This window comes from Monomorium pharaonis, chromosome 1 (genome assembly GCF_013373865.1).
Source record: "Monomorium pharaonis isolate MP-MQ-018 chromosome 1, ASM1337386v2, whole genome shotgun sequence".
NCBI lineage: Eukaryota > Metazoa > Arthropoda > Insecta > Hymenoptera > Formicidae > Monomorium > Monomorium pharaonis.
In genome coordinates this window covers 29,924,053-29,949,772 of record NC_050467.1, presented here as the reverse complement: position 1 = coordinate 29,949,772, position 25,720 = coordinate 29,924,053, and the positions used below count along the sequence as shown (strand labels likewise).

Sequence of the window (25,720 nt, the reverse complement as noted above, 5' to 3'; positions counted from 1 at the left end):
TAATTGCACTAAATTATACAAAAAAAAATAAAACGCACACATTTCTTGCAATAAAAGTAATAAAAAAATTAAATTATATTAATTTAGAGCATATGCATGCGCCGCATAGGTAACAAAATTATTTATACATAGGTAACAAAATTATTTATACATATTTAACGCGTCAAATAAATAATTTAAAAAGGGAGAAAATTAATTAAAACGTTTATTTGAAGAGATATAAAAAAAATGGTTTAGCTCATTAGTCTTGTCTCGTCGAGATAGCTCAATTTAAAACAAATTCGTCTTTCTAGGACGCTTAAGGGGATCCGGGAGTGACAGAGTTACCGACATTTTTTTGGGAACTTGGATTTTCGAATTGGAGTAACAGAATGCAAAATCCTTTTACAGGATTAAAGTACGCACAAAAATGAAGGGGGCGACGTACGATTTGTTCTGATAAATAAAAAAAAATTGTTATTTATTAGTCACCTAACGACAATATTTGCTTCATACAAAAAATCTATAGTTTATATGTATAAAATAATCACGTCGCCCCCTAGAAAAAACTCTCAGGAATAATATCGTGCAATTAGAAATAAGATTAGAATCCTAGAAAAAAAGATTCGCATTCCGCAAATTGGAAAATGAAAAAACGAAAATTTGGGTTATGTACACGTAAAAAGTCGATAAGTAGAGCAATATGAGAAAAATTTTTTTTGTTTTCAATATAAAATTCAATTTATAGATTAATATTAATATGTGTACTTTAATTCTGGAAAAGGATTTCTAAATCTATACAAGAAATACATATAAAATCTCATTAATGATGTGCACGAATGACTCTACCTTATCGACCTCGATCAAATTTCAAAGGCACTCCTGGATCCCCTTAATTCCCGAGATATTAACGATTGAAGTAATTTGAACGCGCCAGATCCATTTTGTACGCGGGCGTCTGGCCACGCGCTAGCAGACGACGTGCACACGCGCGCTCGTCGCCGGCTGTCGCTCTCGAGTAATACTGCTTTTAATAACACATTTACAGTGGTCAATCTTCATGAATTGCTTTAAACTTTTGGAAAAGGTTACTTTTACTATTTAATAAAACGCTGTCAAAATTTCAGCTCTTAATATTTATAACTGTAGAAACAGTAATTAAAAAAAAAAAAATATTTCGGTTTCTAAGCAAGCTAGAACAATGTTCTTTTTTTAAATTTAAAGAAAAATTGCACCTTTCAAATACATCTTAGCCCATTTTAATAGCGTTAATATTTAAAAAATGATTTAATTGTCAATTAGGCTTATTTTTAACACGTTTATTCGAGGCACTTAATTGCATTGCACACATTTCGCAATACCAATATATGATACTGCAACCTTTTAAGAAAAGAAAAAACTTTGGTTCAGATTTGTGCATGACTTTAAAAATGTAGAAATTAAATTTTAGTGGAGCGCGTTTTAAATAAACAATTGACATTACACCAAAAGTTGTTAATATTTTTTAATGAAATTTAGTACACATTTTTATCGTCATAAAAGCTATATTTTCTTACAATTTCAAATGCTTGAGTTAATTTCTAAGAAAATTATTAACAATTTAAGAACTGGCCTTTTTTCATAGTTTTTTCTATTTTACAACCAAACTAATTGACCAATTTTAATGAACTAAATTTATTATTGTAGATCTTCTTAATACCTACAACTTTTGAAACTTTTTTCGATTCCGTTTCTAGTTTACAAGACGCAAGCAAAAAACTGCTTTTTTCTCACTTCAACCCGTAATTTTGCAATATTCTCACTTTTTTGCAAGTGGCAAACGTACTTATCTTAATCTACGCATATTAATTGTGGTTTTCGCACAGTCAAACCTGAGTTACCAATTTTTTTTCAAAAACGGCCCTTTTTCAATCTAATTCTGCCGTCAAAAAACGTTTATTTGCATCTTAGTATTTAGCACATTGTATAATGCGGCACATCGTAATATCTACATTAAAATATTATTAGAATTAATACTATTTTCTGATTTTATATTAAACTAGTACATTACGAGCGCGCATTAATTTTATTTTATATATATTATATACCAAACAAACACGTTTCAGCACGGTTAGATCATTTTCTGGTTATTATGTAAATATCTTTGTTATATAACAGCAAGATGGCTTTGTGATGCAACCGTGACAACTTAATATAGTAATGAAATTTTTGTTACAACTCATTATTATATATTTGTTACGTAACCCAGATCTATAAATTATATGTAACTAAATCACATGCATGTTTTGTTCCATGATTAAGACGTAACAAATACAAAATGTAAGTGACGTCACAGAGCCATTTATTAGAAGCTGTAAATTTTATATAATTTTGTTACATCTATATAATGTGTACTGTGTTCTCTAACGATTATATTACAAAGTTCTAAAATTGTTTGTTCTTTAAAAATGACATCACTGAAATGTAATACAATTTCATATAAATAACGCATCAAATCCTTTAGTTCCACGCCAGTTGCTATGAAAGTTTGTCACAAAAATTTCGATACCTGACACCTGGACATAGTCCACGGATAATTATTTTTGTGCCAATAAATAGTATTTTCAACTATATTAAATGTTTAATAATTAGTGCATATATACAATAATTGTCGTCACAATTAGATTCTTACTTGACACGATCCACTCCGCGTATGGCCTTGATTGAGGACACATGCAAACAAGCAGTTATAATAATTCAATATATAATACAAATTCAGTTTCTTCTGGAAAAACTTGCATGTTTTTTAAAAAAAAATTTTAAAAAATGTATTCAAGTATAACTAAACTTAATTGAAAGATTCACGATTTCACTTCAAGTATTATGTGTTTTAACAGAAAGTAGTTGTCTAAAATCACCACCTAATATAATAATTTTTTCACCAAAAGGTAAATTATTATTCATAATATCACGTAACGTTCAATCTATAATTTCTAAAGCGTATCGTAGTGCTATTGGCGCTTCATCCCAAATAAAAATGTATGTTTTCTTTAAATATTGAGCTTAATTCCTTTGATTGGATTTTAATGTTAGATGTTGAATCAGCAAATAATAGAATTGATAATCCAAATGTTTTATGAACTGTATTTCTTCCTGATAATAATGTTGCTGCAATGCCCGTGAAAGCCATCGTACATACATGCTTATTATGAATTTTGGCTAAATAATAGATATATAGTTGTATATATAAATATTTTACTTAAACCACCAGGACCATCGATATAAAAACAATTACTATTATGATTACGATTATCTAATCTATTTAATACAAGATGTACTATTTCTTTTTGTTTATTATTTAACTGTTGGTATTGATTGATACCAATGTCCATAGCTTTTTCAAATATTATGTAATCTTCTTCCTCATAATTTTCTGTCAATTGTTTTATTTGTGGAAAATTATTGAAACTTTTATCTTCAATAGAAAGTAAAAAATTAATTTGTGCATAAGTTCTTTGTTGGCCTTGTAATATACCAAATTGGATTCCAAGAACATAATCTTCTGACATTGCTACTTTAAAATTTTCCCAGAGCTTTTCAGGATGTAACAGTTGACAATGTAATAATATACGTACAAATAATCTTTGAAGTTGTCTTGGCATCATCCATCCAATAGCTTCATTCATTGTTTGTTTCCACCATCATCTTCAATTAAACCTAAAGCTAGACATGTCGTTGAAAATGATTGACGTACTTTTCCATTTACAGTTTTTAAATCATCGAAACTTGTAGCTTCCTTTATAGTAAGTAATAATAGTCGTAAATGAAATAATTATGTTTGTGTTAAACTAACAGAATACATTTGTCCTGTACAATTATAATGACTTTTACGTTTAACGTAAATGTGAAATACTTTTTCCATTAATTTTTTCTTTCTTAAACGTATAATATTGTAGAATTTCTACATATAAATATTGTCTTGCTTTTTCATCACAAAAATTTAAGGAAAAGTAATCAATTAGCATAGTAACTTGATTCAAAGCAGACGTCATTGCTTCTTCAATATATTATAGCATTATTTTCAATTATAATGCTTTGTTGATGATAAAGATAGATTGGTAAACGTATTATAGCATGACTTTTTTCTTGTAACTTTTTTTCGAGAATACGCCAAGTGGCTTCTACAGGATCAACATAATGAGTCTCTATTAAATTATTTATTTTGTCATGATCAATAATTATATTGTTTGTTGTTGGCTCAATTGTTATGGCAGCAACATCAGGTCCTTTGTAAATATACTTATACAGATATTTAACCGATTTGATACTTAAAACTACTTCAACATTTATATGACAATTAAAAATGATTAAAAAAATAGGACAATATGGAACTACATAACAATTGTCAACTATATATCCACCAGGACGTTCATAATTTTTACCATTATTTTGTCGACGGTAATAAGGATAAACATTTTCATTCATTCTAGTTTCTTTGAGATATGATTTAGAATAATGTTTCAAACATTTTTCATCTATCAAACATGTATCTTATAACTAATGGTATGTAATCTTTGATTTTCAAGAGGATTAGGAATTTCAATAGAAATATATATATTTGTCAGCAATTTAAGAAGTTGTTATTTTGTAATCGTATTTTAAAGTAATTAACATATGAACATATTTCCTTTATTAAAAAGTGTGAATCGTAACCTGATAAATTGTGGAAAACTATTGGAATGTAATATGAATTTTTGTAATTCAGGTTGCAATTTGAATATGCAGGACCACGATATTTACCGGTTAAATGACAATGATCGCGCACCCGCGTATCATCCGGCGCGAACAAATTATTACAAATATGACAACGTGTCGCGTTACGGTATGCCTCCCACTGTTCTTTTGATAATGGAATCATGGGAACATTAGCGGATAAACGCGTCTTAACATTATGTGACAATTCTTCTAGCTGTTTCGTAAACCACGTGACGCAATCAGGATCGCAACGAAATCTAAACACGGATAACGTATCGTCAAATGAGCATTGCACGTAATATTCAATGCTAAATACTTGATAGTGTTGGTATTTGTACGATCCTTGCTCCATGTTAAATTGCGTCTTCTGCAGCACACACTCCAAATCGGCATATACGATGAAGGGTAGCCGCCCCTTGTTTTTGGGGTTATGGAATTTCAACCACTTGTCTTTTTCACTCGGTAAAAGTATTGCGCAGTCGTTCATCTGATTACAGTCCGCTGCGTGTGATTCTAACTTTTCCTCAGAACTGAAGTAATGTAGACATCTGTGAATAATAAAAAAAAATTTAATTTACTATTGTTTTATTTAAAAAAAATTTATAAACATATTTATAAGAGAATTATTACTTACTGATCACAAATGTATTTTTTGTGTTCCTTTTTACTCAATTGTGATCCCACGAGCCGGAAGAGATTTTTTATCCACGTGAAGTGTCCCACGTTGCCCTCGTCTTGCATGTACAATAAGTTTACGTGTTTCTCCTTCTTGTCATCGGAAAGTCGCAGGGGGATAAATCTTTCCTCTTCGATGCCGTACACATTAATGGAAATGTTGTTATTGAGTCGCTCGAATTTTTTAATGTCTTTTAGCGCGACTGGAAAATCAATATCTCCGAAATTTAAAATTGTTGAATAATGCGGGTACGACGACACTCTATCACTATTTCTTTCTGCAGGATGTAGAGCGGCAACCACTGACCACGCGAAGCATGCACTGTCTTTTGATTGCACGTTGATTATCGCTTTTTTCATCATAATAGGTCGTGGTAATGTGAAACAACATCTCGCACGCATAGGATTATACTTATTTATATTAATAGTTAAATTTAGTATACGTGATAACGCCCACCCACTATCACGTTCTTGAAATTCACCAAGCAACGCTAACGTAGGCTCGATAACGTACCGCTTGTACCACTCATCCAAGTCCGATGTTTTAAAAAGATCGCTGTTTCTTGTGGTAATACTCTTATTAGCACGTTTATCCCCCGCTACAAATTCGCCATTGAATGCGGTGTTAACTTTTACACTACCGTGTCTTTCTAAAGCATCCCGCACTCGCTCTAGCACAACGTCTTTAGTATCTTCCAGAAAATGGTGAGGTTCAATGTGACGCACGTTAATCACTGCACCGGTTAAGATACGGCTCTCGAATGCAGTATCTATTTCGCGCCATTCAAGTCTTGCGTTATTAGTATCATCACTAGTGCCCGCGTAGGTACCACCAACGTGCATAAAACGTCTTTCCAGTCGCACCTTTTCACCCGCGAGTCGAACGATTCTCGCCACCATAGATTGTCTCTGTCTAATGGTGAGTCGAGGACGCTTACCACGATTATGTTCCTCGAATTGTTCGATGCACTCCTCACATCTTTGTGACCATGTGAAAATTCACCTAATGTAGCGACTCCGTTTGATTGTTCTAAAAGTTTGCGTTCCATTCGTTCAAAATTATCCATTTTTACGGAAAAACTATATCTTTTACTAAATCGCACTTGAAAACTAATTGCACAGACTTATTATAGAGACAAACTATCTTGCAAAGAGACTCAAAAACGTCTAAGGGATGTTTTAAGAGTTTTACCTATATATACCCAGACAGCACCAGATATCGTACGAATATTATACTCTCATACGTAATGTACTGTGATCATATCGAATATACGTAAAACATTCATATAACGTCTCAGTAGAATGTCATTTTGATATATCCTCAAGATAAACTTAGAATATAGCGACTGAACTTCGCAACTCCTACCGAATATACTGAGATTATATCTAATATACTCAAAACATCCGTAAAATATCCTATGATATATCTCATGTATATCTATCACATATTTCCAAAATATCCACGTAATATCGAAAGTGAATCATGTCAACGCTATCTATGATGTGTAACGTTACGCATTTTCGTCTGCCGTGTGATGCAGACACGTGGTGAAGTGTAGGGTGTGAACGTGCGAACACGAACTCACGGACAACGTGGTTTTCTCAGGAATTACGCCCAGATAACTCTGGTATGTACATAAGATATAATATAGTAACGTAAACTATAATAATATATATATATTGTATATATACATATATTATTTAGGTTATAACCTACAATTATCTGAGCATAATTTCCCAAAGCACCCCAGCGTATTCAACAGATATTACGCTTCATTTTTTGCGATAGCTTCCTGATGTGCGAAATGATTAATTCCTCTTCTTATTTCTTTTTGCTAATTCTGTATGTTTAATTCCTTGTTCCTTATTCCTCTCATTATGCATGAGCCCATATAATGTGAACATACTGTAGACATATTGTGAATATACTGAAGATATACTTTAGACATACGTATAACATTCTTAAGATATATTCGGTATATTCTCATAAACTGCCAGCGAAATTCTATGGGATAAGGCAACGCGGACATACACTGGAACCCCGCGTTAGCGTACTCCGCGTTAGCGGAAACTATCCCCTCCATATGCACTCGGCCCACATGAGTAGCGTGTGTGGGGATAGCAATGAGCAATGCAGTCGCGTATTTCACGGAGTGGGTGTGAAACCAAGCAATAGGAGATAACCCCGCGTTAGCGGACCAAAGCCCCGAACAGTCCGCTAACGCGGGGTTCCAGTGTAGTACGTTATGAGTATATACTCGCCATATCACAGACGTATCTCTAATATTATACGAATATTGCAATATACTTTCGCAATATCCTATTATCGTTCTCATAATCTACATGTGCTGTCTGGGTACTTATTTGTAAAGTCACGTGACTTTTGAAAAGAATTTCAGAAAAAGGGAAAACTGAGATTTAACATGTTGTGACACGTTCAATTGTATCAAAGAAATTTTTCAGGTATAATATTAAACGTAGACTACAGTATCCGCATGTTATATTTTTATTTTTTAAACTAATACTTTTTAATATTTTTTATGTTTATAAAATCTGACAGCCTGATAACGGCGCTGCTTATATGAATAGTGTAGTGGGGAGTGAGGTCCGATTGCACGCATAAACGGTCGGATACAGTTTTATAGTAGGGAAGAGAAAAAGAGAAAGCAAACTCTAACTGGGGTGGAATATACGTAATATAATTTTTATTATTTAATTATTTATAATTTAAATTAGAATACATATGCATATGTAATCTAACTCAAATTATAAATAATCAAATAAAAATTACATTACATATATGAAATAATAATAAAGTCTCTTTACCTGAGCGGCGGCGGCGGCGACCCCTGAGCACGAAGGACTTTCGAAAACATGTTGAGACAAGTTTCTCATTTGTTAGAAAAACAATAAATGAAAGAATTTTGAAATTTATGATAGAGATATTTGTTAAAAAGAAACAATAAACAAAAGAAGATTGAAATTAATGACAGTGTCATTTGCTATAGAAAAACAATGAACAAAGAAAGTTCGAAATTTATGACAGGGTAATTTGTTAAAAAGAAACAATAAATAAAAGGAAGTTTAAAATTTATGATAGAGACATTTGTTATAAAAATACAATAAACAAAAAAAAAGTTTGAAATTTATAACAAAGTAATTTGTTAAAAAGAAACAATAAACAAAAGAAAAATTTATTAACTTGAAATTTAAGTGACAGGTTAGCCCCACTCCTCCACGATAAATTAATTAATACCCCTCCTTTCGCGATAGATTAATTAATCTCCTCGATTAATTTCCCCAATTAATACTCCCCCTCTATTAATTATCCTCTTTCCCCTACAATTAAATACCCTCCCCTCCTCTCCCCTTAACCCAACTCCAACTTGAGTCAGAACCGGCCTAGTACAACTACTTTAAATGGTACTTAATAACAATGTTTATTAAATTTAAAAAAGGTATAACACTTTTTTTATATTACAGCAATGTTACTGTTTGCTCTTTTTAGTAATTGTAAGATGTGAAATATTTCATTTTTCTTGTTCATATACGCAATATGGGTATAAGTTATCTGTAAACAATAAAATTATTGTTCTGTTGTATGACACCAAAATGCGCTAGTAAATAGCTAAACTGATCAATAATGCATTGATAACAATTACCTCTATTCTGTGAGTTTTGAATGTACCCAGCAAACACAAAGTTACATGTAACGTGCCTGTTAGTTATAATTTCTCACTCAACAATGTAATTGTAATATAACACGTGTGTTATATTACAATTACATTGTTGAGTAAGAAATTATAACTAACAGGCACGTTACATGTAACTTTGTGTTTGCTGGGTACATTCAAAACTCACAAAATAGAGGTAATTGTTATCAATGCATTATTGATCAGTTTAGCCATGTATATTGTATTGTTACACGCACTCCCGATTGAAATAAATTGTAACACCACTGAAAACTCACACGGCTCTTTAATGTAACACAAATACAAGAACGCAGTGATAGAATTGCAAGAAATACGTCCGAACAGTTTGACAGCTCGGAATCTAGTCGCAAAGGCACTTGTTTGTAAATAGCAGCCCGTCGTCAAGGAACGCCACGCGGCCTTCTCAGTAATCGTACAGCAGCGCGGGCGTAACACTACCCTCTCTCTTCAAGATTGTCGTCCCGACAATCCGAAAGGGTAGTTCCAAGGCAGTCTTCCGTTTCCCCGATTAGGACACAAAAGTTCCAGGACGGCCTCCTGCTCTCCCTGAGCTTTGTCCCAGGTTACCGAGCGCCGCTCCTAAATAAGTTCTAATTGTCTTCAGGGAAATCCAGGACCTCCATCCTTTCCAAAAGTCCTTTTAGAACCACTATTCGGCATTCTCTGAGGAAGAGACGATCTCCCTCTCCCTGGGCCGACTCCTGAGTGAACTCCACTCCTCTAGGTTCTCGTCTACTGGATTTGATCCAAACGCTGCCCTCCACGCTTTAACCGACGTCGCCGTTCCTCTTCGGACAAGAGGGGGGTAGCCACCGTGGACCCGTCGTCCTGAAAGGACTCCTCTAGTCCCTGCCTCGGCATTCGCCCTTCGCCCCACGGGAAAACCACGGCTCAAAAACCGTGGGTGAGGCAGTCTTCATTTAATCACAAAGAAAAGAAATTGATCCCCCGTCGAAAGGATTTCGCTCACTTTCCAGGAAAGCTTGTAAAGCATCTCTCGTTTCGTAATTTTTTTTTTCTTTTCCTGAAAAGAAAATAAAACAACAAGCAACAAACTTCTCCAATTTCCAAAAAAAAAACAATTCCTTTTTTGTCAACGTCTCGTTTCCTTTTTTTATTTTCTATTCCGGGCTCCGACTCACCTATCGCACCAATTTCCTCTCATAAAAAGGAGCTAACCTATCTGAATGAACTATCTTTCTTCTATGTTTCGGAGTTTTCTGAATACAATAAACTACTTCGCTCAATTTCCTAACAATAAAATAAGGTCCCTCCCAATCACTTTGTAATTTAGGAGCCTTCCCCTTAACTCTTCGGGGATTGAAGAACCAGACCTTCTGCCCCTCCTGAAATAAAATATGTCTAGCTCTGCGATCATAGTGAGACTTAACACGTGAAGATCGAATATCTAATCTTTCCTTAACACTCGCATGAAATCCCTCCATTTTTCGTTGAAAATCCTTAACGAAACCTTCCGCAGTATGAGGGTCTTCCTTACAAGATTCAGGCGGTTTCCCTCGTAACAAATCCAAAGGCAATCTAAGATCTCGCGCAAAATACAACTCTGCCGGAGTCACTCCAGTAGCCTCATGCTTTGAGGTTCTATAGGCCAAAAGAAACATAGGAATCCAACGATCCCAATCCTTCTGATTTGAAGAAATATACTTCGCCAAATAATTAGTAATGGTTTGATGCTGTCTTTCAACCTGACCATCCGATTGAGGATGCAAGGCAGTAGTTCTTGTCTTTCTAATTCCGAGAAGTTCCATGAGTTTAGTAAAAAGCTTGGACTCGAAATTCCTTCCCTGATCCGTATGAACTTCGAAAGGTGTCCCATGCCTGGAAACAATTTGATTAACAAAAACCTCCGCCACTGTTTTTGCTCTAATATTTCTCAAGGGAAAAGCTTCTACCCATTTGGTAAAACAGTCGACTACAACAAGCAAATACTTATTTCCAGAAGAAGTAATGGGAAAAGGACCAAGAATATCCATTTGAACTCTTTCGAACGGAGTTCCAACATTGAAGATTTGCAAAGGAGACTTTCCCTTTCCCAAGGGGCCCTTTCTTGCCACACACACTTCACAGGATTTACACCAGTCCTCTACATCTTGTTTACATGAAGCCCAGTAAAACCGCTTCCTAATTTTCTCCAAGGTCTTATTCACCCCGAAATGTCCTCCCGACAAAGAATCATGGGCTTTCTCTAAAATTTCCTTGACTCGTTTATGTGGAACTAATAATTGAAGGAAGCTAGATTTCAAATTTGGAGCATACCAACTCTTATAAAGGACACCGTTCTTAAGATTTATAACGTCCCAATACAACAAGTAAATACGGGTAGAAACATCCGAAACTTCCGTGCGTAAAGGACGTACTCCTGTTTCCTTACCGCGAAAAATTACCGACAAACTAGGATCCTCTTTCTGTTCCCTTTGCCATTCTTCTAAATTTTCTTCAGCCAAGGTAATACGAGCCAAGGTAATAGTTTTCCTCGACTCTCGAGCACAATTTTCTTCGATCTTAGCACAATATCTACAACCTTGAGATTCACAGTGACGTCTAGACAGTCCATCGGCATTTCCGTGAAACTGTCCTTTCCGAAAAACAATTTCAAATTCAAATTGTTGGAGTCTCTCCAACCAACGCGCGAGCTGTCCTTCAAGATCTCTGAAAGACAAAAGCCATCTAAGGGAAACGTGATCTGTACGAATCAAAAATTTTTGTCCCAAGAGGTAATGACGGAAAGCTTTGATTGCTTCAACTATCGCCAAAAGTTCTCGACGCGTAACGCAATAATTCCTCTCGGCTTTATTCAAAACGCGACTAAAATAGGCTATAACTCGTTCCTTTCCATCCTGTTTCTGGGAAAGAACTGCACCAATACCGATATTAGAAGCATCGGTATCTAAAATGAATTTCTCCTCCTCCCGCGGAAAAGAAAGCATAGGAGAAAAAGATAACACGCGTTTCAATTCGTCAAAAGCATTTTGACATTCTTCTCCCCAAGAAAATTTAACTTTATCTTCCGTTAATGCATAAAGAGGTTTTGAAATAAAAGAAAAACCTTTAACGAATTTGCGATAATACGAACAAAAACCTAAGAAGCTACGCAATTGCTTCTTAGTATGCGGAACTGGCCAGTCTTTTACTGCGGAAATCTTTTCCGGATCTGTAACTACCCCCTCGGCAGAAATTATATGGCCCAGATATTTAACATTTTTTCTGAAAAAAACACATTTCTCCGGATTAATTCTTAAATTTGCTTCCCGAATTCGCCGAAAGACTTTACTAAGATTCTCTAACATTTCTTCAAAACTTTTTCCAAAAATAATCACGTCATCAAGATAAACTAAACAAATTTTCGTTAACATGTCTTTTAAAATTTTTTCCATTAGGCGCTGAAAAGTTGCGGGAGCATTACATAATCCAAAGGGCATTACAGTAAATTGCCAAAGCCCTTTACCAAAGAGAAAGCAGTTTTTTCCCTATCCTCCGGACGAATTTTAACCTGCCAGTAACCACTTTTCAAATCAAGCGTAGTAAACCAAACATTACCTGAGAGTTGATCAAAAATGTCATCGATCCGAGGAAGAGGAAAGGAGTCTTTAATCGTAACCGCATTCAATTTTCGGAAGTCCACACAAAATCTCAATGCTCCATTTTTTTTCCTAACTAACACCGCAGGGGAAACCCAAGGACTTTGAGATTCCTCTATTACGCCATGTTTTTTCATCTCCTCTATTATTCCATAAACTTCGTCTCTCATATGATAAGGAATACGTCGGGGAACCTGTTTTATGGGGGGAGAATCTTCAACATTTATAGAATGACAAATAATATCACAATTTCCTGCAATTATCTCTTCAGAAAATATATCCTGAAATTCATTCAATAAACCAGCAAAAACTTCCTTCTGAGAATCAACAAGATTTTCAGAATTTTTTTCAATGAGCTCCCTTAAGACAGAAGGGACAGAAACAACACGAGAACAATTAAAATTCTTTTCTTTTTTTTATTTAAAATTTCCGAAGGCGGATTCAAAAACATTTTCTAAACTAACCTTTTTAAGAAAGTCAACCCCTAGTAAACAATCGTCATGAATTTCCGCCACGAACATAGAAATCTTCAAAGAATATTTACCAATAAGAATATCAACTAAAATTTTATTTTTGCAAAGAATCTTTTCTCCGGTAGGATATCTCAAAAAACAATTTACCGTTTCCAACTTTTCTCCATAATCTTTCACTAATTTTCTATTTACAATAGAGATGTCAGAGCCCGTATCAATCTTAAAGGAGCAACGTTTTTCATTAAGCATTCCTTCATAATAAAAATAAGAATCATTATCATTATTAAAACTAAGAGAAAGATAAACACAATAATCTTTATTCAAATTATAATTAGAACGAAAAATAATCGGGGCATTACCCTTCGGAGTTGAACTCGCCCCAAAAAGCTCAACTAAGCCGCGTTTCCCTTTGCGTCGGGACATTCAAAACGGAAATGTCCTGTTTTTCCACACGCCCAACATTCTTTATCTTTGGCTGCAGATTTGAGACCGCGCCAATTTTTTCGGGGCCCCCCTTCCTCCGATTTCTCACCCCCAACACTCCGCGCGTCCTTCCTCTCCTCCCTCTCAAAATTCCTCCCAAAACGATCAAAATTTCTCCCGAATTTTTCTTTTCTTTCAAAATTCGCCCCCTGAATGATTTCGATAGCTTTGGCTCTCTCCACGGCCGCTTTCAAAGAAGAAATCCCTTCCAGCTGGAGAGTTCTTCTAAGAAAATTATTGGAAACGGCGGAAATAAATTGCGAACATGCAATCTTGTCCCGCACCGAAAAAGGACACTCCGGATATGCTAAACGCGAAAGCCTTTCCAACTCAGCTCCAAAAGCAGCCAGGCTTTCCCCAGATTTTTGTTTTCTATTGGTAAAAAGAGAATAAGAATTTTGAGTAAGAATTCCCTCCCCAAAACGCAACTCGAGCTTTGATTTTAATTCTTCAAAACTAAAAACCTCTACGTCCTCTAACGATTCTAAAACTGTTCGCGCTTCCCCCCTTAAACTCGCGGCCAAAGCTACAGATTTCGACGCGTCGTCCCAAAGGTTCGCGCGCGCGATTAGGAGAAATTGAGAGAGGAACTCCCGCAGCGGAACCGTCCCGTCAAAAGTGTCAGGCTTCAATTTGAAACCCAATTCCGTTCGCGCACGATTCCCGCACGTGTCCCCCGCGGACGCGGCCCCCAATACATTATCGCCCGAGGCTCTATTATTAGAAGGACTTAGCTGGAAATTTCGTAAACGAGAAAGCTCTTCTTCTCTCTGCCGCAACAACATTGCAAATTCCGATTCCCTTCGTGCTTGCTCCTCACGTATCGCACGCATCTCCTGGAGAACGGCTTGCAGTACCGCCGTCTCCGACATCGTAGATTCAGAAGTCTGCTCTCGAGCCCTTTTCCTTGTAGTGGGCATTTCGGTTCCCTCCTCAACGGAAATATCTCGCGGGCTCGGACGTGTCGGGGTCCTCGAAACCATCCGGACTCTCTCCCTCTCTCTCCTTAAAGCTCGTTCCGATATCCGCTCGTCCGATCCCGGACGAGCCCCCAAAATGTTACACGCACTCCCGATTGAAATAAATTGTAACACCACTGAAAACTCACACGGCTCTTTAATGTAACACAAATACAAGAACGCAGTGATAGAATTGCAAGAAATACGTCCGAACAGTTTGACAGCTCGGAATCTAGTCGCAAAGGCACTTGTTTGTAAATAGCAGCCCGTCGTCAAGGAACGCCACGCGGCCTTCTCAGTAATCGTACAGCAGCGCGGGCGTAACAGTATGTATCCGTTTTATTGATCTATTGTGCAAGAACACATACCCAGCAAATACAAAGTTACATGTAACGTGCCTGTTAGTTATAATTTCCCACTCAATAATGTAATTGTAATATAACACACGTGTGTTATAATTTCCCACTCAACAATGTAATTGTAATATAACACACGTGTGTTATAATTTCCCACTCAACAATGTAATTGTAATATAACACGTGTGTTATATTACAATTACATTGTTGAGTGGGAAATTATAACTAACAGGCACGTTACATGTAACTTTGTATTTGCTGGGTATGTGTTCTTGCACAATAGATCAATAAAACGGATACACATGTTTCAAGCTGGTTTAAACATTTGTATTAATCTGCCCTAGTCTATCTATTTTAGTATGTACAATATATGTATGTACAATACATTTGTGAGACACTCTATTTATACCCAAATAGCACACGACATTCTATGGATATCCATTCTTAATCTATAAAGTGAAAAGTATATACAGGACATTATACATATATAAAATGAATATTTATGGATGGATATAAATGTATGTATACGTCATATGTACATAATATAAATATACTTCGATGGATTAATTACTTATACATCTCCATGTATATTGTATGTATATTGTATTTATATACATGCAGGTACGTATTAAAACATACATAAATGTACTTTCATGTACATCGGACAAACATATTTTCATGGATTAATTTAGGATGTTTTCCGATGCATGTCGAATGTTTATTGTATGTATACACGTGCATATACGTGTCGAAATAAACATAAATGTACATCGGATGAATATACTTTTGTGGATCAGTCATGTATATTTTTCTGCCGGTGAAGTTTGAAAACTTGGCGCTGCAAAAACCCTCATTTGAAGTCTGAACATATATGATCGATATAGTTAACCATCTAATTAACCATTTGAACGCTTCAAAGTATTAGTGCTAAATAGATCGCAATTTCCATCAAATTATCCCAGACAGCACATGTAGATTACGAGAACGATAATAGGATATTGCGAAAGTATATTGCAATATTCGTATAATATTAGAGATACGTCTGTGATATGGCGAGTATATACTCATAACGTACTATGTCCGCGTTGCCTTATCCCATAGAATTTCGCTGGCAGTTTATGAGAATATACTGAATATATCTTAAAAATGTTATATGTATGTCTAAAGTATATCTTCAGTATATTCACAATATGTCTACAGTATGTTCACATTATATGGGCTCATGCATAATGAGAGGAATAAGGAACAAGGAATTAAACATACAGAATTAGCAAGAAGAAATAAGAAGAGGAATTAATCATTTCGCATATCAGGAAGCTATCGCAAAAAATGAAGCGTAATATCTGTTGAATACGCTGGGGTGCTTTGGGAAATTATGCTCAGATAATTGTAAGTTATAACCTAAATAATATATGTATATATATATAATATTATTATAGTTTACGTTACTATATTATATCTTATGTGCATACCAGAGTTATCTGGGCGTAATTCCTGAGAAAACCACGTTGTCCGTGAGTTCGTGTTCGCACGTTCACACCCTACACTTCACCACGTGTCTGCATCACACGGCAGACGAAAATGCGTAACGTTACAGATCATAGATAGCGTTGACATGATTCACTTTCGATATTACGCGGATATTTTAGAAATATGTGATAGATATACATGAGATATATCATAGGATATTTTACGGATGTTTTGAGTATATTAGATATAATCTCAGTATATTCAGTAGGAGTTGCGAAGTTCAGTCGCTATATTCTAAGTTTATCTTGAGGATAAATCAAAATGACATTCTACTGAGACGTTATATGAATGTTTTACGTATATTCGGTATGATCACAGTACATTACGTATGAGAGTATAATATTCGTACGATATCTGGTGCTGTCTGGGTAGTATGTACTGTTGATAAAAATAATTGTTAAAAAATAAAATTTTTATTTTATTTTTTTAACAACATATTGTTCACTGGGTATATATATATATATATGATATACATAGAACGTGCAGCTGTATGTTTTATGGATAAACAATGGATCTCATATGGAGTGCATTTGCTGATACAATGGATATACTATAAATGCTAATTTAAGTACATGTGGATATCCTATGGACATCCAATATCCATGAACATATATTTAATGTATATACACTGTATATTTTTGTGCTATTTGGGGAAGTACACGTTGTAAAATTGTAAATTTATCTATTAAATTTAGTTTTTTGTGGAAACAATTTCAAATATTTTCATTAACAGAAAATCTAAGAGTTTTGTCACAAGAAAAGGAATTCGTACAATTTTTATTAAATTTGGGTAATGGTTCTTTAAATGATCAATTAGATAATGTACAAATTCCAGAAAAATGTATAGCAGATGATAACGCAGATATGGTAAAAGATATGTACCATATAGAGATATCATAACATGTAGGCAATATAGATCTCTTGCAAATTATGTTATATTATCTGGAAGAAATGTCGATGTTATTGATATAAATGAAAGAGTGGTAAATTTGTTAGATAAATCAACAGAGAGACTTTATACAAGTGCAGATACTGTTGAAACTACTAATGGTAATGAAAGTATATATGTAGGAAATTAAACACGCACACACTCAGTTAAAATGTAAGTTTCCTTTATTATACTCGCAAGGATGTGACCTGCAGGGCTTTCTCGCAAGGACTATCTGTTCAATGCTATCCGCATGAATCGCTCGCAAAGACTGATTGTCCCTTTTTTTTTCTTGTTGTTAGGCTCGCAAGTCCAGCTCCGCGGACGCTATCGCATGTCCACTCGCGGGCAAAAAAAAAGAGAGACGCATAAAAAAAAATGCATCTATCTTTGCGACCGCCGTACTGACCCATCGTGTTAGCGTCGGAAAAACTTTTTACGATCGGGCTTGTCCCGCGCCCGGCTCCACATACCACCCAGACAGCACCAGATATCGTACGAATATTATACTCTCATACGTAATGTACTGTGATCATACTGAATATACGTAAAACATTCATATAACGTCTCAGTAGAATGTCATTTTGATTTATCCTCAAGATAAACTTAGAATATAGCGACTGAACTTCGCAACTCCTACTGAATATACTGAGATTATATCTAATATACTCAAAACATCCGTAAAATATCCTATGATATATCTCATGTATATCTATCACATATTTCCAAAATATCCGCGTAATATCGAAAGTGAATCATGTCAACGCTATCTATGATCTGTAACGTTACGCATTTTCGTCTGCCGTGTGATGCAGACACGTGGTGAAGTGTAGGGTGTGAACGTGCGAACACGAACTCACGGACAACGTGGTTTTCTCAGGAATTACGCCCAGATAACTCTGGTATGTACATAAGATATAATATAGTAACGTAAACTATAATAATATATATATATTGTATATATACATATATTATTTAGGTTATAACCTACAATTATCTGAGCATAATTTCCCAAAGCACCCCAGCGTATTCAACAGATATTACGCTTCATTTCTCGCGATAGCTTCCTGATGTGCGAAATGATTAATTCCTCTTCTTATTTCTTCTTGCTAATTCTGTATGTTTAATTCCTTGTTCCTTATTCCTCTCATTATGCATGAGCCCATATAATGTGAACATACTGTAGACATATTGTGAATATACTGAAGATATACTTTAGACATACGTATAACATTCTTAAGATATATTTGGTATATTCTCATAAACTGCCAGCGAAATTCTATGGGATAAGGCAACGCGGACATAGTACGTTATGAGTATATACTCGCCATATCACAGACGTATCTCTAATATTATACGAATATTGCAATATACTTTCGCAATATCCTATTATCGTTCTCATAATCTACATGTGCTGTCTGGGCATATATGAAATGATTTTAACAGAATACATATCTTAATACTTTAAATCCAACATGTCTCCCTCCGCATAAATTGCGTTTGAGAAAATATACTGTTATTATACTTATTAGAAATCTTAGTATCAGTGAAGGATTGTGTAATGGTACTAGATTAATGGTTTTATATTTGGACAATAATTTATTACGATGTGAAATTTTATCTGGTAGCAAAACTGGTGAAATTGTTTTTCTTAATCGTATTACTTTATATTGTGAAAATGTTTACCCGTTTACTTTCAAGAGAAGACAATTTCCAGTAAAATTAGCATTTGCTATGACTATTAATAAGTCACAAGGACGAACTTTTGAAAAAATTGCAGTAGATCTTCGTAAAAATGTGTTTAGTCATGGACAACTATATGTTGCATTTTCACGAGTTCGTTCCTGGGATTCTTTAAAAATATATTTAAATGTTAATAGATTATCTAATAATGTAAAAAATTATGTTTATAAAGAAGTACTTGAATAAAATAATTGACTTTTGAAATTTGTTTTTATAATTGTAATTTTAATATACATAAAATTTATATGAGAAGTGCATGAGATATGCATGAATAGTTTTATGTCAATTTTGTTTGTTATAAAAATATTGTTATAAAATACATACATACATACATTTTATTTAATTTATTTTCCAATAATGATTATAATATAATGATGGTAATGATAATAATAATAGTCATTTTTTATATTGTTGTAAATAATAGAAATAATGATTGAATCATTTATTTTATGGAAAATAATCAAATCCAAGTAAGAGAAAAGTAAGAGTAAAAGAAAAATTTTGTTTTAAAAGAAATATTTAAATTTTAATAGAATTTGAATAATAAAATTTATTGTTTATTGAACTTTGAAAATATATATATGTTACTTTAAGAAAAAAACTTTTTAGAAAATTTTTTGAACTACAAATACTTTTCAGTTAAACATTTTTTAGAGCTTTTATTTTTAGTTTTTAATTTTAACAGACGACGTTGTATATTGTATATTGTATATATTGTATATTGTATATTGTTTATTGTATATATTATAATATATTTTTAAGAAAGACTCAAAAGAAATAAAAATCTGAATTTTTTAATAATTTTAAAAACATGATGTCTGAAGAACATAATATTAATGAATTTAATAATTTAAATTCCATTGAAATGTTCACAAAAACAGAGGAAATTGATGCTATCAAAGTATATGATTCTACAATGTAAGTAATTATATACCAAATATACAAAAAAAAATATGAATATATATGTATAAATACATTGTATTTTAAAATCTATAAAACTACAAAGTAGAATATTTAAAAATATAAAGATTTTTTTTTTTTATCATATTATATTTTTATCCGATATTTCTCTCTAGGAAGCCTAATATTAGGCTTATTAGATTTATTTTGAAAACACTATTCAGCTAAAATTAATTCTTTCATTATAATGTGTGTATTTATTTCGATGTTATAAAATAATGTTACTTTATATAATAACATTTTATTGTCTCATACCTCACAAAATGTGACATAATTATGTTTTTATACATATTTTTCAAAACATTTTTATTGCAAATGACGTCAAACAATTATTTTAACAATAACTATTAATATAAAGTTTAAATACAACAAAAAATAATCACTTATTTTTTCTGGACCAGAAGCCTAATATTAGCCACCGAAACGATATCTTTTTCGTAGTACAATTCATTAATAAAGACAAAGATATTCTAATATTAAAACTAAATAAGTCGTCCAAAAAATGTCGGTCCTCTAAAAGTTAATAAACGATATTAATATTTGAACATCTTTACAGAGAAATAATTGGATACCATACGTAGATGGCATTGAAGCACCAAGATTTGTTGGTAGTAACAAACAATATAAATTTTTTAAATTTTATTTGAATAATAATGATGGAAGACGCATACAGGTGGTGGCATGGAACGAGTTTATTAATACAGTTGAATGCCACATACAATCAAATAATGTAAATTAATTTACTTTTTATTAATATGTTATTTACTTAAAGATTAAATTATTAAAATTTTGTTTGTCATATAATAGGCATTTCTCAGACAGAATAATTGTCGTGTAGTTTATTTCGTTAAAAAAAAATTATTCACATCAAGATTATTTAACAAAAAAATCTAGCATAATCCAATATCAACGTTTCACTTATTTATCAATAATTTAATTTATTCTATTTTCTTAAAAGTTAATTTATTTAGTTTAATTGTAAATTTATTTTTATTATGTCTCTTAATTTTAATTATAAGAACTATACTTGTTTTACATATTTATAACATTTTAATTTTAAATTGTATATTTGGATAGATTATTTATTTAGATGGGGTACAAGCCAGAGTGCCCAAAATGTCACAATTTAATAATGAAAACGTTTTATTCGAACTACAAATTCAAAATAACACCCTGGTTTCCAATTTAGGAAAATTACAAATAATGTCTTCTAATAACATTAAACCGAATCGAGTTCAATTAAGTGATGTATTAAATACAACTAAACTTGTCAGTAAGTTATACTTAAAAATTTATGTTTATATACATAAACTATTTACATAGAATATGCATACGAGTTATTTTTGTTTTACATATAGGTGTGTGTGTGTGTTTGTGTGTGTGTGTGTGTGTGTGTGTGTGTGTGTGTGTGTGTGTGTGTGTGTGTAAATGGAACATATAAAAATTAATATCTTATTTATTATATTATTGCAAAAATTGCTAAATAAAATTGGCATTGTATATTTAAATTTTTTAGACCTGGAAGGTTATGTAAAATCAAATTTTGCAAGTATACATAATAGTAAATTAAATAAGACGATTGGCTGTGGATCTATCAGAGATGGTGTATATAAACTTGAAGTATACATTATTGATTTTAATGAGGATAATTATCACAAAGAACTCATACAAAAAGGGAATAAAATAGAATTGACTGGAATAATACAGAACACAGGTAGATAACTATTTAAATTAGGAAAATTTATAAATACATTATGAACGGCAATCAAATGATTAGAATTTTTGTATAATATATGGATATCGAATATTATATTGTATACTTTCCACTGATTTCAATATCTGGATAACTAAATGGCGTCACTTTTAGTGAGGATTCACCAGTGGACTACTTGAACCAGTGTTATTATATGCGTAAACCTTGTGTACATATGACGTGTTGTTGTGACACATAAGTCTAAGCAGAGATGGGCAAATTTGTAATTGACTATTACCAAATTACAAATACTCAAAACAATGAATAATTAAATGTGATTTAATTACACATTACTTTGAACATTTGTAATTAAACACCATTGAATTACTAATTTGTTTGAACATTTGTAATGGATGTTCAAAGTAATTAAATTACACTATTGTAATGTAATTACATTTGTGTAATTTATTTATGCATTTGTGTAATTTAATTACATTTGTGTAATTTAATTACATTTGTATAATTTAATTACATTTGTGTAATTTAATTACATTTGTGTAATTTAATTACGTCTGTGTAATTTAATTACATTTTAATTTTTATTCGAATTGAGTTAACATAAGTTGATAACTTATGAAAAATGTCTTATGCATGGGAGAAAGCTTTTTTTTTTAGACTCGTATGATTGCCGCCCAAGCAGAAGGCAAACTTCACGCTCGTCTAAAAAATGTCGCTTTCTCCGCTAGATACACAATATATTATTTTTGCAGTATGTACCGTATGTACACTCTCATGTTTTCTTTGTCGTTAACTCAATTCGAATAAAAATTAAAATGTAATTAAATTACACAGATGTAATTAAATTACACAAATGTAATTAAATTACACAAATATAATTAAATTACACGAATGTAATTAAATCACGCAAATGTAATTAAATCACACAAATGTAATTACATTACAATAGTGTAATTTAATTACTTTGGACATCTATTACAAATGCTCAAAATAATGAGTAATTAAATGGAACTTAATTACAAATGCTAAAAATAATGGATAATTAAATGGATTTCAATTACAAATTATAAAAGTAATATGTAATTGAATGTGTAATTTGGAGACAAAAGTATTTGCTGCCACCCATCTCTGAGTCTAAGTAAGTCACTAAGATGGCTTTAGCAAAAGTGGCACCGTCAGTTATTTAGATGTTCAAATCACTAATACTTTCATATAATTAACCTTAAAAGGACACGTTTTTTTGGCGGAAAAATTTCTACAAAATTAAAAAAAAAAATTACTAAAATTTACGTGTTCCAATTATATCATTTTTATTAGAAAAATTCTAGAATTGGAACACTTTTGTAAATTTTTGTAGTCTATTTAAAATTTTGTAGAAATTTTTCCACCAAAGTTTGTTGACTACTTTTTACGAATTATGAATTGTAACATACAATGTACTTCTTAAGTACTTTACGAGTTATATTTTTTTTTAGTTATGATTTTTTTTTTAGGGATTGTCCGGAATCACTTAAACGAGGTATATGGCAATAATTGGATGGGCACAAACGGTCCCATTCGTTGGCCACCTCGTTCACCCGATCACAATCCGTGCGACTTTTTTCTGTGGGGATGTGTAAAGGAAAATGTTTATTTTGAAAGAATTGAAACGCGGAATGATCTCGAAGAAGCTATCGAAGTGGCTTTCGCAAGTATCGATCCAGATATGATTCGAAGGGCAACAGAAAGTGTATCACGTAGAGCTCAAAAGTGTTTAGACAAGGTGGTCACTTTTTTTTGAGCATATACCATAAAATTGTTTTTCATATAATTATTTGTTAATAAAATTATTGTTATAATATTTGTTAATAAAATTATTGTTACATTATACCTTTTCATTATCTAACTTTGAAGAAACGTTGACTTTATTTTGTACTCACTGATAAAATAAATCATAATTATTGACGTTAAACTTTATTGTAACTTCTTCATTATTTCGTTAATCATACTTGCCCTTCACTTATGTTAGTAAGATAGTATTACTTTATGAATTAAAAATTATTTTACTTGTTTGGATTGATAAATAATCAATGATTAACATTGGCATTCAAATTTAGTTGTTCATTTTTTCAAGTATTATATTATTATACACTTTGAAAAGTATCATTTAAAACTTTCCATATACTACAATAAAATGACAATGTACTTTAATTATTTTCTTGATACAGAAGCTAACTACAATTCTAGCCATAAAAACCAAATACATATGAGTCACATCAAGAAATTAAACTAAAATATTCGTTATTTAATATTACATACACGACAATCCTGATAAGGGAAAAAGGAATTATGTTGCCATACCAAAACTTTTTACACATTATTGGTAATTGTATTGTCACAAATCGTAAACGTACACAAAACGTAATATTTATAAAATGAAAGTAGACATTTTCACGGACGCCGGACTTCACAATTTGTGGAATTTATTCCAGCGTGCAAAATTTCCAAAACGAATAGAGAACAATTAATTGTTCACGAATTATTCGCTTTTATTTATTTAAAATTTAAGTATAGCAATGAAATTAATACGACATATTCTTTGGAAACTGTTAAATGCAAGTATAAAATGTGTGGCCAAAAATATTAACCTTACATATTTAATCAATAAAGTTGGAAAGTTGCGAGAAAAAATCAAAAGCGGTAGACTTTTAATGAATTATTCCCTTTTATTGATTTAAAACTCTAGATTATTATTGAAAATATTATAGCGCATCTTCTGAAAGCTGTAAAGTGGCCTGCTAGTATAAATAGAGTAATAAAAAATATTAAAATTTTACATAGAGTTCTGATAAGTTTGCAAAATTACGAAAGAGCATAAGCTGTGGTGGATTTTCAACGAATTATCCGCCTTCATTGATTTAAAATTTAAGTATGTATATCAATAAAAATACTATGAAATAATTCTCTGAAAGCTTTCAATCAACTTTTAATTTTTTTTTAACTTTGCAATTTATGTAGTACAGTTAAAAAGTCTATGTGTAAATTTTAGTTATAAGCTATTGTCGACCATCCTTAGTCCCTATCGCTGACCGTTACGAACAGAGTTGCGGATAGCAATGAATTTTGTTTGCGCTCTTCTCGCCTTGCGACGAGCGACGATCGTCTTGTTTCCCACTGCGCTCATGTTTCCGTTGTAGCCGTGCGTACATTGACAATATTTCACTATTTTCCGACAATAATTATAAGAACTGTACGCAAGGAATCGAAAAAATTTAGAGATCTTTTCGTCTTCGATTTTCGTGGGCAACACGATGGTATAAATATTATGCGAAGGTTTATTAACACCCTGTATATATATACATGGTTCATTATTAAATTATTTTCTTGTTTTATAAGATAATTAATGCATTTAACTCCAATACATAAAATAGTTGTCTTTTGTTGGAAAAAAATTATAATAAATTTTGAAAATATATACATCAATTATTAAAGACTTGTTTATACATAATATTATAGCATTTTTACTCCTAAACAATAAATATACATGTCAAAATGGAAAAAAACAAAAGAGGGTGACATAATTTTTAAGCAATGTAAAATATAGTTATACTAGAACACAACATTGCGCGCGCTTCGCGCGCGCCACTTAGCATTTTTATATTGAACATTGCACTTATTCTTCTTCTGTAATATTACTCTCACACACTTTATCATATTTAATGCCCTTCTCTATCTCACGCTCCTTCTCCCCCTCTCTAAATTATTAATTATATTATTAATGATATTAATTATATTATTTTCATATTGTTCAATATTACTCTTACACTTTACTTTCTTATTTAATCCTCTTCTTTATCTCTCACGCTCTCTCACTCCCCCCCCCCCCTCTCTCTCTCTC

The 25,720-nt window shown here is 32.5% G+C and overlaps 1 protein-coding gene across 2 annotated transcripts; it reads left to right on the top strand.

The window, feature by feature from the left end:
* Window positions 1-19,911: 19,911 nt before the first annotated feature.
* Window positions 19,912-25,349, top strand: LOC118647836. Of its 2 annotated transcripts, XM_036293536.1 has the most exons (4): window positions 19,912-20,862; window positions 21,210-21,405; window positions 21,649-21,846; window positions 23,337-25,349. In XM_036293536.1, exons 2-4 carry the CDS (start codon window positions 21,249-21,251, stop codon window positions 23,621-23,623), a joined length of 642 nt encoding a protein of 213 aa, XP_036149429.1. In that variant the 5' UTR covers window positions 19,912-20,862; window positions 21,210-21,248; the 3' UTR covers window positions 23,624-25,349. The 2 variants fall into 2 exon arrangements, with proteins under 2 accessions (XP_036149429.1, XP_036149412.1); XM_036293519.1 differs by having other exon boundaries at window positions 19,912-21,405.
* The last annotated feature ends 371 nt before the right edge of the window (window positions 25,350-25,720 follow it).